This window comes from Poecilia reticulata, linkage group LG22 (genome assembly GCF_000633615.1).
Source record: "Poecilia reticulata strain Guanapo linkage group LG22, Guppy_female_1.0+MT, whole genome shotgun sequence".
In the NCBI taxonomy this organism is placed as follows: Eukaryota; Metazoa; Chordata; class Actinopteri; order Cyprinodontiformes; family Poeciliidae; genus Poecilia; species Poecilia reticulata.
Window position 1 is genome coordinate 10,237,086 of NC_024352.1, and position 15,006 is coordinate 10,252,091.

At 38.8% G+C, this 15,006-nt stretch overlaps 3 protein-coding genes across 4 annotated transcripts in view; 2 read left to right on the forward strand and 1 right to left on the reverse strand.

Annotated features, from left to right (window-relative positions):
• Positions 1 to 660: 660 nt before the first annotated feature.
• On the reverse strand, positions 661 to 5,158 carry ttc9 (tetratricopeptide repeat domain 9). The gene is made up of 3 exons (XM_008398958.2): positions 3,829 to 5,158; positions 2,826 to 3,008; positions 661 to 1,501 (listed from the first exon to the last, which is right to left on the reverse strand). The coding sequence occupies exons 1-3, from the start codon at positions 4,328 to 4,330 to the stop codon at positions 1,419 to 1,421; spliced, it is 768 nt and encodes a 255-aa protein (XP_008397180.1). The 5' UTR covers positions 4,331 to 5,158; the 3' UTR covers positions 661 to 1,418.
• A 1,572-nt stretch (positions 5,159 to 6,730) lies between these two features.
• Positions 6,731 to 11,296, forward strand: med6 (mediator complex subunit 6). The gene is made up of 8 exons (XM_008398957.2): positions 6,731 to 6,837; positions 7,701 to 7,860; positions 8,355 to 8,446; positions 8,573 to 8,655; positions 8,759 to 8,867; positions 10,369 to 10,484; positions 10,586 to 10,613; positions 10,706 to 11,296. Exons 1-8 carry the CDS (start codon positions 6,732 to 6,734, stop codon positions 10,834 to 10,836), a joined length of 825 nt encoding a protein of 274 aa, XP_008397179.1. The 5' UTR covers position 6,731; the 3' UTR covers positions 10,837 to 11,296.
• A 1,400-nt stretch (positions 11,297 to 12,696) lies between these two features.
• The window catches only part of pcnx1 (pecanex 1), a 48,027-nt gene continuing 45,717 nt past the window's right edge, over positions 12,697 to 15,006 (forward strand). For both annotated transcript variants that reach the window (XM_008398955.2, XM_008398956.2), the window contains exon 1: positions 12,697 to 13,066. In XM_008398955.2, coding sequence (XP_008397177.1) covers positions 12,914 to 13,066 — 153 coding nt within the window. In that variant the 5' untranslated portion in view covers positions 12,697 to 12,913. The remainder of the gene's footprint in view (positions 13,067 to 15,006) is intronic.

Here is a 15,006-nt window from a genome sequence, read left to right on the forward strand (position 1 = left end):
AGCAGCATAGTCTATGGGGGGCGGTATGAGTGCACCATGAGTACATGGAGGAAGAAAAATATGTTAAGTTATCCATCAGTATTGACCAAAACTAGGACCTTCTTGCTGTAAGGTGACAGTGCAGGCCACCAGGTGTGATTAGTTTATGCATTTTAGATTTTGAACTAGAGGTGATAAAATGGTGAAACAGCCCTTTATCTGCAGTAGAAACTTGTGAATCAGATGCTAACTTTAGTGTTTTTAGCTACTAGCTTGTTATGGTATTCATATTCTCAAAATGCTTACAAGTTGTATTGTACTGTCACTTTGTGAACTACAAAAAATGTTGCTACGCAAATTATTTACAACTTATTGGAGCTCTTTCTATGTTTTTGAGCGCTGTCAGGGAGCTATCTGTTTATGCAATGACTACTTCCTTTCGTACTTCAAAATAAGAGTCTCAAACATATACAGCAAACAGGACAGTGTCAGGTTTACAGCATTCTCCTACTTTTCTGCAGCTTAGTTTACACTTTACTATAGCAAATAAATCCTTGTCTATATCTAACTAGATATACATTTTGGAGGGGTGATCTGCCTCATAAAACACGTTTTGATGTTCAAAGTCATGACCCAGATTATTATATGGATATGAATGTGTGAAAAAAATGAAAAGCTCTCTTTGTAGTTATTAAACAAGTTTATTACACATATACTATTACCATACACATAAGGAATTTTAAGATACAGTAAATGTTGAGTGATGTGCTTCGTTTTGGCATTAATAAAGACATACAGTTTCCCTTTTCATTTAGCTTTCCACGAGATTTTACATAACAGCCTATTTACATATAAGTGTGATATGTATCTGGTGTCGTACCAAAACCGTGTGCTTCGTGTTGCTTTTGTGTTTTTACAGCACCTTAACGTCAGATATAATCAAGAAGAGAAAAACATTGGAATTACATTTTTTTAAAATAATCAAATAATAGTTAGGGGTGAGAAGTGAAGGTGGTTGTTGCTCACTTTTAGGAAGGCATTTGAAGCACGTCTCGTGCGAGTGCGCGTGCCGACTTACGGTGACGCAGTACAGCGGAACTTGTCGCTCCAGTTTCCGTCACAGGTGTCGGGCCCGGATGTGCAACGTTTGGACTGGCAGTGCATCGGTTAAGAAGAGCTAAAGCGGAGTGTGTAGAAATTCTTGTCAAATACATTTGGTGCGGTTTCTTTTTCTTAAGGACAAAAATAACCGAACCTCCGTAACAACAGACCCGACCCACGCAACAAAGTTTAACAACTGGCAACCGTATGCAGTGCAAAGCAAAAAGGAAAAAAAAACCGCTAAACAAATATGATTTCACACCATAAGACCTCTGGCATGTTTTAAGGTCAGAGTGACACACAGTGGGGCTGCAACTCATGACAGATGAGGCGCCGGCTTACGACGCTTCTTTCTTTTCCTTCTGGGCATTTCGGCGAATCTTCATCTCTGTCAGCTGGATGTAGCGGATGGCGTTTGTGTCTGTGGAGAAATCGGGAGGAAATTGTCGATGTATTTTCTCATGAAAATGATCATGAATCTTTCACWGTACAGGCATTTGGCCAGTCAGATGAGGAATCCTCTGGCAGAACCTCAATSRGCCTTCAATCATGATGAAAGTGAACATTAAAAGATGCGTGACAATGCTGTTAAAGGGATAGACCCGCAGTTAATGAACTTCCTTGGCGTCAAGTGAGTTTCTTGGTTTAAATTGAGATTGATTGGTCCTGGAGGTTTAATCTGATGGCGAGTCTAAAGCCCCTTTCCTCTGACGGGAACTGCTTTACATGTTCCATCCACAGTGCAATGTTTCMCACAGGACGGTGATTAATGGCGCACTGTGTCCAACCTCCATTTCCTGTCTAAATAACAACATACTTCTGTTTGCATAAAACACGACAAACATTTTTGAAATCTGAGTTGTTTCTAAACTTTGCTCTAGCCGTTAGCTTCCAGGTGACATAGATTTTTAYTAAACAAAGACACAAGGAGGGCTAATTACTGCAGGTAAAACATGAACCGCTTAAATCCGAATCAGTTGAATGATTATGTATTATCTCTCTAAAAAGATTTTGTAAACCTTCCTAAACTAAAACGATTGAAATGTAATTTATTTTAAGAATTTCTACCCACAGATCAACTTTAGCGGCGACGACAACAGCGTAGCATCTTCCACAGCACAGTCTACTTTAGATGTTTAAATGATTGCCGACAATCCCAGCCTAGTTTTCGTTTCCCAGAGTCTCCAGAGTTTCATGCTTGTAGCCATGACAGTATTTCTTAACTCATAACGAGCTCCYAGCACACACATTCAACGTCTGCCTCTTGTTCCCAGGTGTACCTGCCCGGCCTTGTTGGCGGAAAGCATTTCTGCAAGACACTACCTGCTCCTAGAACCCGACACAATCCTTTCAGATTCACGCAGGAAGGAGAGAGTTTAGTTTTGATATGAAGCACGGAGGGGCAACAGCGAGGATTTGTGTGGACCACGTTTGGGTTTCGAATAAGCAGTCCAATCTGCCACTTTGATTGGGATTGAAATATTTCATCGGTTTTTAAACTGAGTAATAATCAATCTACTAATTAATTACTATTCTACTGACAAAGCCTGATCTGACACAAATAAATAAATATGCACTCTAACCTACATGTATTCTCCACTGACTGAACATGCAAGCAAACAACAGAAATTTTCTTTGAGATAATACTTTTTTTTTTTCAAGCGGAGGCACCCCTGAGTTTTGCCGCCCAGGGCGGTGAGCCATCTCTCCCCACCCACTTCAAAAACAGTGCTGTGACTGCTGACCTGATGGCTCCTGTTTGTGCGACTCCTTCAGGTAGTACAGGGCCTTCTGGTAGTCTCCCAGGTGGTAGTAGGCCACTCCGGAGCGATAAAGGGCTTTGAAGTTCTTCCCTTCCTTGAGAAGCACTTTCAGGCAGTACTCCTTCACCCGCTCGTAGTTCACCAGCTCCATTTGCAAGAGGCAAGCTGGAACAGAGAAAGGCTTTAAGAAAGGTCACGTTTGAACGTGTATTTCCTACAAAGTGCAAATTAAAATTGGTTATTTTTGTTAACCCATGTAAAGAAAAAGGGTTGTGGTGTTGTGAGCAGGGCTGGATTTATAAGGATGTGGGCCCCCGGGCTGGAAACCATTTGGTGCCCTATCCGCTAAAAAATATATATATATATATATATTTTTTTTTTTTTTGCTGGGTTAGGGTTAGGGGTCAGGGATCAGGGGTAATTTTTTATTCACTGGTGCTCCGTAACAACTGCCTGAAGTTGTTATTGGCTGTCAACTTCAGCCAATAAAGTGACAAGTCACAGATAAAGGATTAAAAAAAATTTGGACACTTTTAATTAGGATGAAACAACTCAAGTGCAACAAAGTATTTATTTATTTTAATTGGGGGGGGGGGGTTTGTTTGTTTTTTTACATTTGCCTTTTTAAAGACTTTGGTGTTTATGTAGTGTTAATGTCTTCAATTTTCCTGTCAACTTAAGATTTTTAATTCAAAAACTGGATGACTGCGCTGGCGCCCCCTACCGCCACACTTAGCAAGATTTCAAGTGGAAATCCTGCTTGATGTGGACAATGTCTGCAAAACATGGATTCATCATTTTAATTTTTTTTTTATCTGTGGTGCCCTTCAAAAATTGGTGCCCTGTTTATGGTCTGGCTCACAACCTGAGCCAGTCTGGCTCAGGTTGTGAGTCATCTTCCTTTTTTTTTTTTTTTTTTTTTTTTTTTTTTTTGTGGCAAATCAACAGTGAGTGAGCATCGGTGTGACAGGAAAACGTCTCCTACCAGCCAGGCTGTTGTAACACTCCAACTCCGCATTCTCCATCGCCCCCTTCTGCTCGTCCGTCAGCGTGCTGGACTTGCTGATGGTCGGCAGGAGGGTGGACGTGGACTTGGGGCCGGGGTCCGGATCCCCCAGCACCCTGCACAGCCCCTTGATCTCCAGCAGAGCGCGGTGGTACTTGCCGATCGCCTCTCTGTATTTCTTATCCTTGTAGCACTGAGTGCCTTGGCTCTTAAAGTCCAGCGCCCGCCTCACGACGTCAGCTGGCTCATTGTGGGATGGTTGCTTCAGCATCGACCCACCATGATGCCTCTGCTGCTGGAGCTGAAGCTGCTGCTGTTGCTGCTGTTGATTTCTGCTATCCTTCGTCCGGCTGCCGCTGTTGGGGGGCTGAACGCGCTGATGGAGCCTCGGGGAGCCGCTAACGCCGCCGCCGCTGCTGGCGGTGAGGCTGCCTCTGCCGCTATCCACCCTCCCTTCGCCTCCAGCCTGGACCGCACTCATCTTGGACCCGTTTCCTTTTTAATTTCCGTCTACCCTGGCACTCCGTGGTATTTTTATTTTTTTTTTTAAAAAAAAGCCTGGGGAGAGGGGGCGAGGGGGAAGTGGAGCTCTTCACCGCATCTTATCGGCTGTAGTCGCGCCTTTCGCCTCGCCAGTGTCGCAGCTACGTCCTCTCCGTGCGCAAACCTGCGCTGCGCGATGCGCGCTGCTCTGTTGTAACCAGCTCCCCGCGTGTTTTCTGTTGAAACGAACCGATTGGTCGAAGAAAGAAAGAAAAAGTAGAAATAGTGCATCCATTATAATTTCCCGACTGAATGGTTTGATTTCATTATGAGTCTGAAAAAGAAAGTCCTGGCAGAAGAAAGTTATATTCTCTTAGTCTTATTTTGGGCGTCTCTTATTGGCTGGCCKTAATTACAGATCGCGATGCTTTTTATTGAGAAACCGCTACATTTCACCTCATTTCTTATTTTAGCGACCAGATGTGGGGAGCWGAGTAATATGGATTTGGAGTCGCTTAATCAGTTCTGGACCTGATAAAATCCCAAAGCACTTGGACTGAACCAGTACCAGGACTCCCCCCATTCAAATATCAATATTGTTTTTCACCAAACAGGATGTGTGTTATTATTCTTGACTCTTCTAACGTTATTCATTTCACGTAGTGTATATTAAATTACAYGTGAGCCCTCAAAAGTCTATACGCTGTAAGATTTCAGTGATTTAACAATGAGACTATAAGTAAACAGAACATTGTCCATATGTATATTTTTATATATTCGGCACAATTCAAGAAATGATCTAACACAGTTTTGTTAGAAAAAAAGTCGTATGAAGCAAATGTTGCAGTAATGATGTTGTTTATTTGTTCAAACTTTATAAAGTTAAGCTGTTGTAAAAAAAAACTCTTTTTTTATGCTTATTTACATCCTAAACGCCACAAAGTATTTTAAAGGATCTCATTTTACAGTCAGGAGAAGGTTACCAGAAAACTCCATGGATGCAGTTATCTGTTAATTGGAGAAAAATATTAACCAATATAATGCCTAATTGGAGGCATTCTACACATGATATTGCTAGTAAATATTGTTACTGTGTAAAAGAAATTACAAAAATACATTTCTTTGAATGATTTAAAAACATATTATTACCTCAATAAACTAGTTGGATTTACTAAATGTTCAGTTCATCTAAAAATAAAATGTACAAAAACTAAATTGTTTCAATTTTGAGTTAAAAATATATACATTTTTAAATTGAATAACAACAAATTAATAATGAAATTATTAGTTTTGCACTGTTCTGATGTATTTACCTTTGTTTAAGGTAAATGCTGGAAATATATAAAATGTTTTTAACACATTTTATTTACCAAATCAAATTTTCACCTATCACTTTTTTTTCTGTGGACAAATTAGAAAATATATATATTTTTGGCAAATTCTTCAAACGAAATCTGGACAAAAAACTGAATAATAAAAAAAGAAATTAAATAAGACCTCAATAAAAAAAATCATCCCTGTTAATGCATTAAAGCACACGTCATCAGCCTTGATCTGATTTTTATTCTACACATAAATATAATAAATAATAAAGTGTATAAAAGTGTATTAAAGTGRCTGGTCATAACAGCTGTAGAAAATGCTAACACCTTTATGACACAAAGTTTAACGTTTGGCAGTTTATCAATAATACATGAAATACACATATATGCTTTAATACTTTACTGAAGAGCTATTTCTGAACAAACACAGCAAAATATAGAGGAGTATTAACTGCTAATACACATGAGTTCATCTATTAAGAATCAGTGAGAAGTGGTGATGAATCAGCTTCTTGAATAAGATCTCCATTTCTCAGTGGAATATTTGAATCATGACCCAAATTCAGTACAAGAAGGGGAGGGTGATGGACAGGGGGTGGCATATGAAAYGATATTCTGCCTAAATCTTTAATAGCTGCTTGTGTTGACTGGACAAGTTGTCTTTTGGCTCKTCTTGTTCCTAATTGAGCAAAAAATTCTTCTTTGAAACTTCAAGTTCCATTGTAAAAATCWGTTATAATTTACATCTCATTTCCTGGCAGGTTAATCTAAGACATCAAAACATAAATGAATTTTTTAAACTGACAAAACAATGCATTAAATATTTCCTTCACAGCAAGATTAATGTGTTTCTAAATAGAAAATTCATATTTGCCCTTCTACCTGTCAGTATTTTTAACATAACTTGAAAAAGCTTATTGTATCTTGATGGTACTRAAATATAAAAATGTGAAACATAAACAGACGTTTGCTGCAAAGGCATACTACTGAAAAATACAACAAAGTAGCTCGTAAAAAATTTGACTCAAGTGATATTATGGAAGGAAAACGTATATTTTAAATGAGTATTGAGCAGTMATGACTTCCAATGGGTTGCGTCATCAAGCTGCGACACGACGGACAGCAAAGACGCAATTATTAAGAGACCATTTGTTTACTATCATGGCGTCGGTCGATTTCAGAGGTAGGCTAATTGTTGTATTTCTATGTGGAACGCGTTATCTGGTTTATTTAAGTTTTAATCATTTTAATTAACCGAGTCTAATGTGAAACGAATGAAATAAAGCTTGAATTTCGAGTTGGTGTGTTTTAAAGGCATTTAGTAACGCTGTAAGGTAACGTTAGCATGCCAGCTAGCTTTGATAGCCCCGGTGTTCTTATGTCGTTTGGTTTCAGACTTCATTTCTTTTACAATGTAGTAATTGTTTTTTTGTTTTTTGTTTTTTTTTTGCTCTTAAGGATTCAGCTTCTTTAACTTATTATTTCTGGTGTATTTGTGTGTCAAATGGCAGGGAATTAAAATGAGGTATTCATTGCCACTTATATCTATAAACAAATTCCAGCTTTTTCGATAGTGTTGGATTGTAGATAAATAGAAAATTCTTATTACGTTTTGCTTGCACATAATAGGCTTACATGTCAGTATTTTTKAACTGTTTTAAAACTATGGTGTGATGAGGGGAAAATTGAAATAGAAAAAAAGAACATAGCTGTACATATATTTTTGCAAACAGGATAAAGATATTAAATATGACAATGTTTGCTTAAAGCTTCCGTCCTGATTGACAGTTGTAAAGTAGAACCAGTGCTAAAAAAAAAAAAAGTAAAATAGTTTTCTACCACGCTTATTAATTAGAAGCCAGTTTCAGTATTGTGTTAGTGTATAATTTATTGAACATGACTATAACAAAACTGCCTGTTAAAACATTTTTAGGATTTTAAAAACGGGAGAAGCGTGAAATGTAACAATACTGCCCATTGGTTACTTGCCAGTGAAGCTTGCTTCAGTAGTTTATTGCATGTTGTGTTTCCATGGTAACTTTGCAGACAACCTCCTGGGCATATCGTGGGTGGACAGCGGCTGGGTGCCGATTCTCAATCCCGGGAATGTTCTGGACTACTTCTCMGAGAGGAGCAACCCGTTCTATGACCGAACCTGCAACAACGAGATCGTGAAGATGCAGCGGCTCACTCTGGAGCACCTCAAGTAAGTTTAGATTTTATGACTATGCTTATTTTTGTGTTGATTTTTTTCTTCTTCTTAGATGTGCCAAAAGCATAACAGTAAACTGAAATCGATGCACAGAATTGGAACTGGGTCTGACAAAGAAACTGAAAATCTCTAAGGTTTCCTGGGTCCTGCTTATTAACTTGTGTTTAGCTTCCTCCCATATTAACTCTGCTGCTTTTTCTCTCTCTCTCTCTCTCTCTCTCTCTCTCTCTCTCTCTTTATTTTTGTTTTTTATTTTTTTAAGTTTTACATTATGAAGGAAAATGTTTAAAAAACTGTAACCTCTACAACCTTGGTAGTTGTAATTTGCGCATGCCTAATCACGGTGCGGCTTATCGATCATCTGATTGTTTTGTCAGAATACCGGCTATGGCCACGTGTTACAAGAACCCCCAAAACAAAACCTGAAGTTTGTCCTCAAAGTGAGGGTGATACTGAAAGCTGTTTTCCCTCCATGTTGTTATTTCCAGTCAGATGGTGGGAGTGGAGTACATTCTCCTTCACGCTCAGGAACCAATTCTCTACATCATCCGTAAGCAGCAGCGGCAGTCTCCAACACAAGGTGAGCGGGGATACACRCCACACCACCGCTGCGTTGTAGCCAGTGCTTGAACTTTATATTTGAAACATTGGTACTAAGATTTTTCCATCCTTCTACATGTAAAAATCTCTGTCTAATATTTTCTAGTAATTCCTTTGGCTGACTATTACATCATAGCGGGAGTGGTGTATCAGGCTCCAGACCTGGGGACGGTTATCAGCTCCAGAGTGGTAAGTCTGGTTAATTATAACTGCTGTTAGTCTTTTGGTGTGCTAACATGCTGGATTTTTTTAAAGCTTTTGTCTTCTTGGTATTTATTCTATACTGGTTTAGCTTTCTGCAGTCCATGGAATCCAGTCGGCTTTCGACGAGGCCATGTCGTACTGCCGCTATCACCCCTCTAARGGATACTGGTGGCACTTCAAGGATCAGGAGGAAAGAGGTTGGATCTTTTTTTTTAACTTATGTTCCCAAACTGTGGTTGGTTGATAATAACTGAAATATACAGCCCCTTTGTGAAAGTATTGCTACCTTTAGTGATGCACCGATCCAAGATTGATATCTGTGTTGGTCCCGATATTGGAAAAAAATAAACTCTAGATCAGTTATGGATGACAATGTGCCCGATCCATAAAGCAACATCTATTCAGTCTAATTCTATGCTTTGTGCTCTGAGYGGCGTCATGCTTTATCATTTATTTTACAACTTATATTTAGAGTTCCTAATTGTACTTTCTGACCTATTTGAAAGAAAGTTTGTTTCAGTTTATTTATTACAYTTTTGATCAAGGTAGTGAGCCAATTGTTTTTGTCTGTTTCAGTTTATTTATTTTACATTGACTATTGTACTCCTAATYGCACTGACTGAATAAATGAAAGTTATTTTTATATGTTCGACCAAACTTAGTGAAGCTATTGGTGTATTTAAATGTGATGTACTGGCGAGTTATAAAAAAAAATTGTAATTCAGTACATTTATGTCTGTGTAAAAAAATAAATAAATAAAAAAAGTTTTAAGTCATTGTATTAAATCAGTATCAACCGATACTAAATTTCAGATATCTTTATCGGTATTGGAAGTGAAAAAATTGGATCAGTGTATCCCAACATGCCACTCTTTTATTTTATTTCTTTTTTTTGTTTACATTTCGTCTTGTTACAATCGCCAACTTCAGTGGATTGGGATTTGACGACTTGAGGAAGCTTTTAGCCTGCCTGAGTTGACACTTTACAAAGTGACCTTTTGCAGTAAATGTATCTCCAGGCGTTTTAGTTTGTCTCTGCCAATTTYGTAACATGTCAAGACTGAAATGTGGGCCTATTATTCTTCAAAGATTTGCTCCWTCTATGCCGAATTGGATGGAGAGTGTCTGTAAATATCCACTTTCAAGCCTAATCACAGATTTGCTGTTAGGTCTCGACTTTGACTGGGCTGTTTTTAAATATGCTGCGATCTAAAGCACCGGGTCCACAGTCCTGCATGTTGTAGCTTCAAATCTTTATTCGTGACCCAGTGTGTAATAAATTTTACCGCAAGTCACAATAAAAACAACACACCAACAATTAMTGTTTAACTAGAGGCCGTGGCGCTAAATTTCACTGCTTCCACCAACGGAGGTTTAAAACAAAACTTGTCGATCAAAGAACATATGTCTAATACAAAATGCTTAAAATGTGAAATCCCTCTTTAAGAGACAACACACTTTTTTCCTTTTCCTTTTTTTTTTGCGTTTTATTGAACAATTTTCCACTGAGATTTGGAAACGCAATTTTAGTAAGATAGCATAAATTCAGAAAATCTGAATGGGTGTGAATACTTTTTGCAAAGCCCTGTATGCGTCAGAACTATTCAACCATSCACATCCAAAAACATTTCCCACATTACTTTCTAGTTTCTCCGTCTTTCTCAAAGGTTTCATGACTAACTTTGTCGCTTGTTACAGAGAAAACAAAGCCTAAATCCAAGAAGAAAGAGGAGCCTAGTTCTCTGTTTCAGAGGCATCGCGTTGACACACTGCTTCTGGACCTCCGATCAAAGTTTCCACCAACTTTTTACCAGGTGCATATAGTATTTCTACACRATTATTCATAATAGAGTTTTTATTGAAACCAAACATCTCRCAAATGATTGTCAAATGTGTTTTCTGTCTCTGATTTCAGCCTAAGCCTGGCGAYAAACCAATTCCAGGTATCATATACTGTAGACGTAAAATTTTGAATCTGAAAATGTGTACGTTCAGGCGAATTCTTCATATTAATCKACTACAACCTCTGTTTCAGTTGAGGTAAAGAAGGAGCCTGAACCTCCCACAGAAGCTGCGAAACAAGAGGAGCGGGAGCCGGCCACCAAGTCGTCAGCACCGGCTCCGCCGAGCAAACCTCCGCCTGAGAAGAGGGCGAGGCTGCAGTAACGGGAAAACGGAGCAACATTGTATTCCACTTCCTTAACTGAGAGAACAGCTGCCCTCTGGGAGTCGTTGTGCCTCCCCCAAAAATGCAACCTTGTCTACTTCTCTGCTGTTTTTTTTACTAAACTTGGACAAAAGGGYATCCATCTCTTTTTGTAGACTTAGAGGAGAAGCTTAGAGCTAASTGCGTTTCAGGGCAGCTGGACTGAAAACATGGCCGACCCGGGTTACGTCAGTAGGATCGTTATTTATTTTTTTTGACGATACGCAGAGTTAAGTTTCGATTAAGTTTGTTAAATGCTCACGTATTATTGCTAGCTGACTTTTTAATGTCTGCACACGTTTTTGCTGTTGTCGTTGTATTGATTTCAAAGGACAGTTTCAGAGCCTGCTCACTTCCRGCTGTTTCTAAAAAAAACACCACGCTTACTTTATTTTGTAATAAAATTATTGAGTGAATGTATACATTTGTTTCTTCATTTGATAAGTTTTGATGAGTTGTAGTTTYCTATTACCATAAACACACCACAACACTTTACTGCTTCCTTGTCAACTGCATGTTACGCTTTTTCAGATTAAAAGTTGCTTATGRGTAAAGCATAGAAAGGGTTTGAGGATAAATGGTTTTCTATTTTATTTATTTCAACGAAAATGTGTTGAAGTAGAACAATTTTAGCACCCATCAAAAAAGTTAGAATTTTAAAAAAAATCACCGCTAGATGTCTCTATCGTKCCATTGAGCCTTTCTGCTGTCTGCCTTCAACAATAGTAATTTGATTTAAATATGTTGTTTTAAAACATTGCTAGACATTAAAATGGAGCATTATTACTAAAAAGATACGATATTTATTTTTCCAATATCTTAAGAAATGTACATATTTTCTTGATTATTTTTCCATCTTCCCATTATTTTTCCCGTGACGCTCATAGATATATAAGAACAGAAGTTACATGCGTGTCAACGGCGTCCATATTGTAAGTGGCAATGTTTTAAGGTTTGTAGGTCACGAGCTCTAGAGGCTTGTAGATGAAAATACAACGGACAGAGATTGGACACTTCGCCACTGTATTTTTAACAAGCAGATCTAAATAGTAATAATACATTTATTATGTTTCTATAATAAATGCCTTAATAAACATTTATTATATATAACAAATACATTATTGTACAATAATGTGTAATACATTATCATATAATATTGACTACATATTTAATATATAGTTAACTGTAATTTCATTACTGCTATATGTTAAGCTACTACTAAAATAATGGAAATTTGAAAAAGAAGATGTAATATATGATATTATTTTCACATCCACCCTTAAATAAAACTTAGTAAAAAAAAAAAAAATCCCGAAATGAATACGTTTTAATTCTTAGAAACTAAATTTGAATTTACTAAAATACTTTGGTATATTTCCGGGGGGCCTCCCGACCCCACTAAGGGACAAGGGTGTAAGAAAATGGATGGATGGATGGATATTTCCGGGGGTAAATTAGGAGATGTTGACATGGATTTTAAGCGCACTGTGGGTCATATGGATTGCTCGAGCTTATTTTGAACAGCGGACTCTTTTGAATTTTTCTACTTATAAAATTACCATATATTAATTTGCATGATATATGATTAATCAATATGAAACACAATTTTTAGTAGTGCTTCTTTTATTCTAAAAACACCGTTCCCAAGTAGACTTCCATTGATTTTTAAAATTAATTTGCCACTTACAATATGGCGGACGTACTGACGTGTCGTTTCAGATTCGGTCGACGAATCCAACGCGGTCTTCCTCTCCTATTTCTATCCCATAGCGCTCCCAAATGTGCTTTCACGGCGCCTGCGCACGGATGGCCACGAAGAAGAGCCTTTCCCTGCAGGGCGTGGAGGACCGAAACAGTGCCCCAGCTGGCCGGACCGGGCTAGCATCAGAGAAGATGGCTGCAGAGGGGATTTTTCAGGCCACTGGCTGAAAACAGAGCACCGTTTGTCATGTTGAGCGACGAGTAGCCAGCGTGTCAGCCCGGTTGTTCCGTTGGTCGGTTTCGCCCGGATTATTCGGAGGGAGGGTATCGAACAACATGGGGTCGCAGACTCTCCAGATCCTGAGGCAGGGGGTCTGGGCTTCAGTCACAGGCGGATGGTACTACGACCCCGATCAGAACACATTCGTCAACGCTTTGCATCTCTACATCTGGCTGTTTCTGCTATGTTTCCCCTTCACGCTGTACATGGTGAGTGGTTTGGTATGACTCCATACTTTAATTTCAGCCTCATTTTTAGGTGTTTAATTTTTTTTTCTCTCCTGGTACCGTTTTAGAGCGCAAGTTACCGAGCTAAAGTGTCCGTTAGGTTAGCTGTTAAAGGATCCCCACGGTCGGCTCTCTGTCTATTATCTAGAGCAAATACAATGTAACCTTTATACCAGTTTTACTTCGCGGCACACATAAACTGCACTTGGTTGTTCCCGTAAAAAAAAAAAAAAAAACCTGACCAGTTCATAGTTACTTAGTGGCAGGGAATGCTGTGAGCAATCCCGCAAAATGCACTGTCCCAAAAACTAGATTAGGTCAGGAGAAGCTCTTTTGTTGAAATTCAGTGTTGAAAAAACGATTAAAAACAAAACAAAGCAGTTGATTAATCAATTACCGGCTGTAATCATTGAATTTATCCCCCGCACTCTGTTTGTTTTCCTTAGTAGTGGTTTGGTTCCTGATCAATTTCAGAAGCAGCCAGCTGTTTACTGCAGGAGGGCAGCTGATGGACACAATAATAAATTCTTTATAAACAAATGCAGCTGTTATTACAGCAACATTATTACACGGGGGAATTTTGGGGAAATATTTAGCCTTTAGTTGAGTACATTTAATCTGTGGGGTTATAAAAAAAATCCAATTTTAGGGATTAGATATTATTCAAAGTCCCTTATGGCACAACTTAAATTTAATGTAACTGAAGCACTTTTTTCGTTTTATTTTTTTAAATTTTGGACTTTTTGTTTAGAGAAGTATCTCCAAGGTTTGCGGCATTTTTCCATAACAACTAGGGTTCTAGGGTTGCAGGACAAATCGACCATCCGATAAATCGGCACCGATTCCCATAATTTTGGGCGATACGTGAAACCGATCTTATCTACCTCGGAAAACGTCTGAATATCACTGACTGTCCTCTTTGGTTCGCTTTCATAGAAGTTTGACTGACAGACCCGCCCACCACGTCATGCCTGCACGCAAGAACATAACAATCGTCACCCCACAACAACTTAGCAACTTTGTCTCTATATTGAGCGATTTTCCAGACTAAAAAAAAAGTATCCCCTTAATTGAAATCGGCATTTGAGACTTTTTGGAGACTAGTGATCTAACAACTATTAGATGCTATGAAGCTTCCAACCAATTGTTGGGGACCAATGTCAAGAAAAAAAAAGTATCCCACCAGCACAAACTTAAACATGTGGAGTTAACTGTGCATAGACTTTAACTGAAACCATGTTATTACATTGTAGGAGACCAGGAATGGGCTTGTGGCATGAAAATAAAGATGGCTCTATTCTATAAAACACCCCCTTTCCAGTGTACGGTAGAGGATCTATGATTCTGTTATAATGAGACTTTAATGTACGGGACACCAAATCGGCCATCTTTCATGGATGTCTATGTCAGAAAATAGCACTGCAGGTAGACTTGATCTAAAACACAGACTGTTAAGTTTGGCGGAGGATCTGTGATGCTGTGGGCTTGTTTTTCTTCCAAATTTCCTGGCAACCTTCTCTGAGTGCATAAGATCACGATGTCTTTGAAATACCAGAAGATTTTGAATATAAATCTGCTGAACTCTACGAGTAAAATCTAAATGGGTCATCGTAAATTTTGATCCAATTTTGGTTAATTTTGGTTTAAAAGACGCAATATCTGGAGGACATATTTTGGGGGTAGAGTGCCTTCTCCGGGTTAGGGGGGGGGTCGTCCTTCCTCAAGTGGAGGAGTTTAAGTATCTGGGGATCTTGTTCACGAATGAGGGAAGAAGGGAGCGGGAGATCGACAGGCGGATTGGGGCAGCGTCTGCCGTGAAGCGGGCGCTGTACCGGTCTGTAGTGAAGAGAGGGCTGAGTCAAAAAGCGAAGCTCTCGATTTACTGGTTGATCTACGTTCCCACCCTCATCTATGGTCATGAG

Bases quoted from the DNA above. Each gene is read 5' to 3' on its own strand.
- ttc9 (XM_008398958.2), bottom strand. From the start codon at position 4,330: ATGAGTGCGGTCCAGGCTGGAGGCGAAGGGAGGGTGGATAGCGGCAGA. The intron at 3,009-3,828 runs GTAGGAGACGTT...TCTCTGTTCCAG, and splicing joins GTGTTACAACAGCCTGGCTG to CTTGCCTCTTGCAAATGGAG. The intron at 1,502-2,825 runs GTCAGCAGTCAC...ATTTCTCCACAG, and splicing joins GCACAAACAGGAGCCATCAG to ACACAAACGCCATCCGCTAC.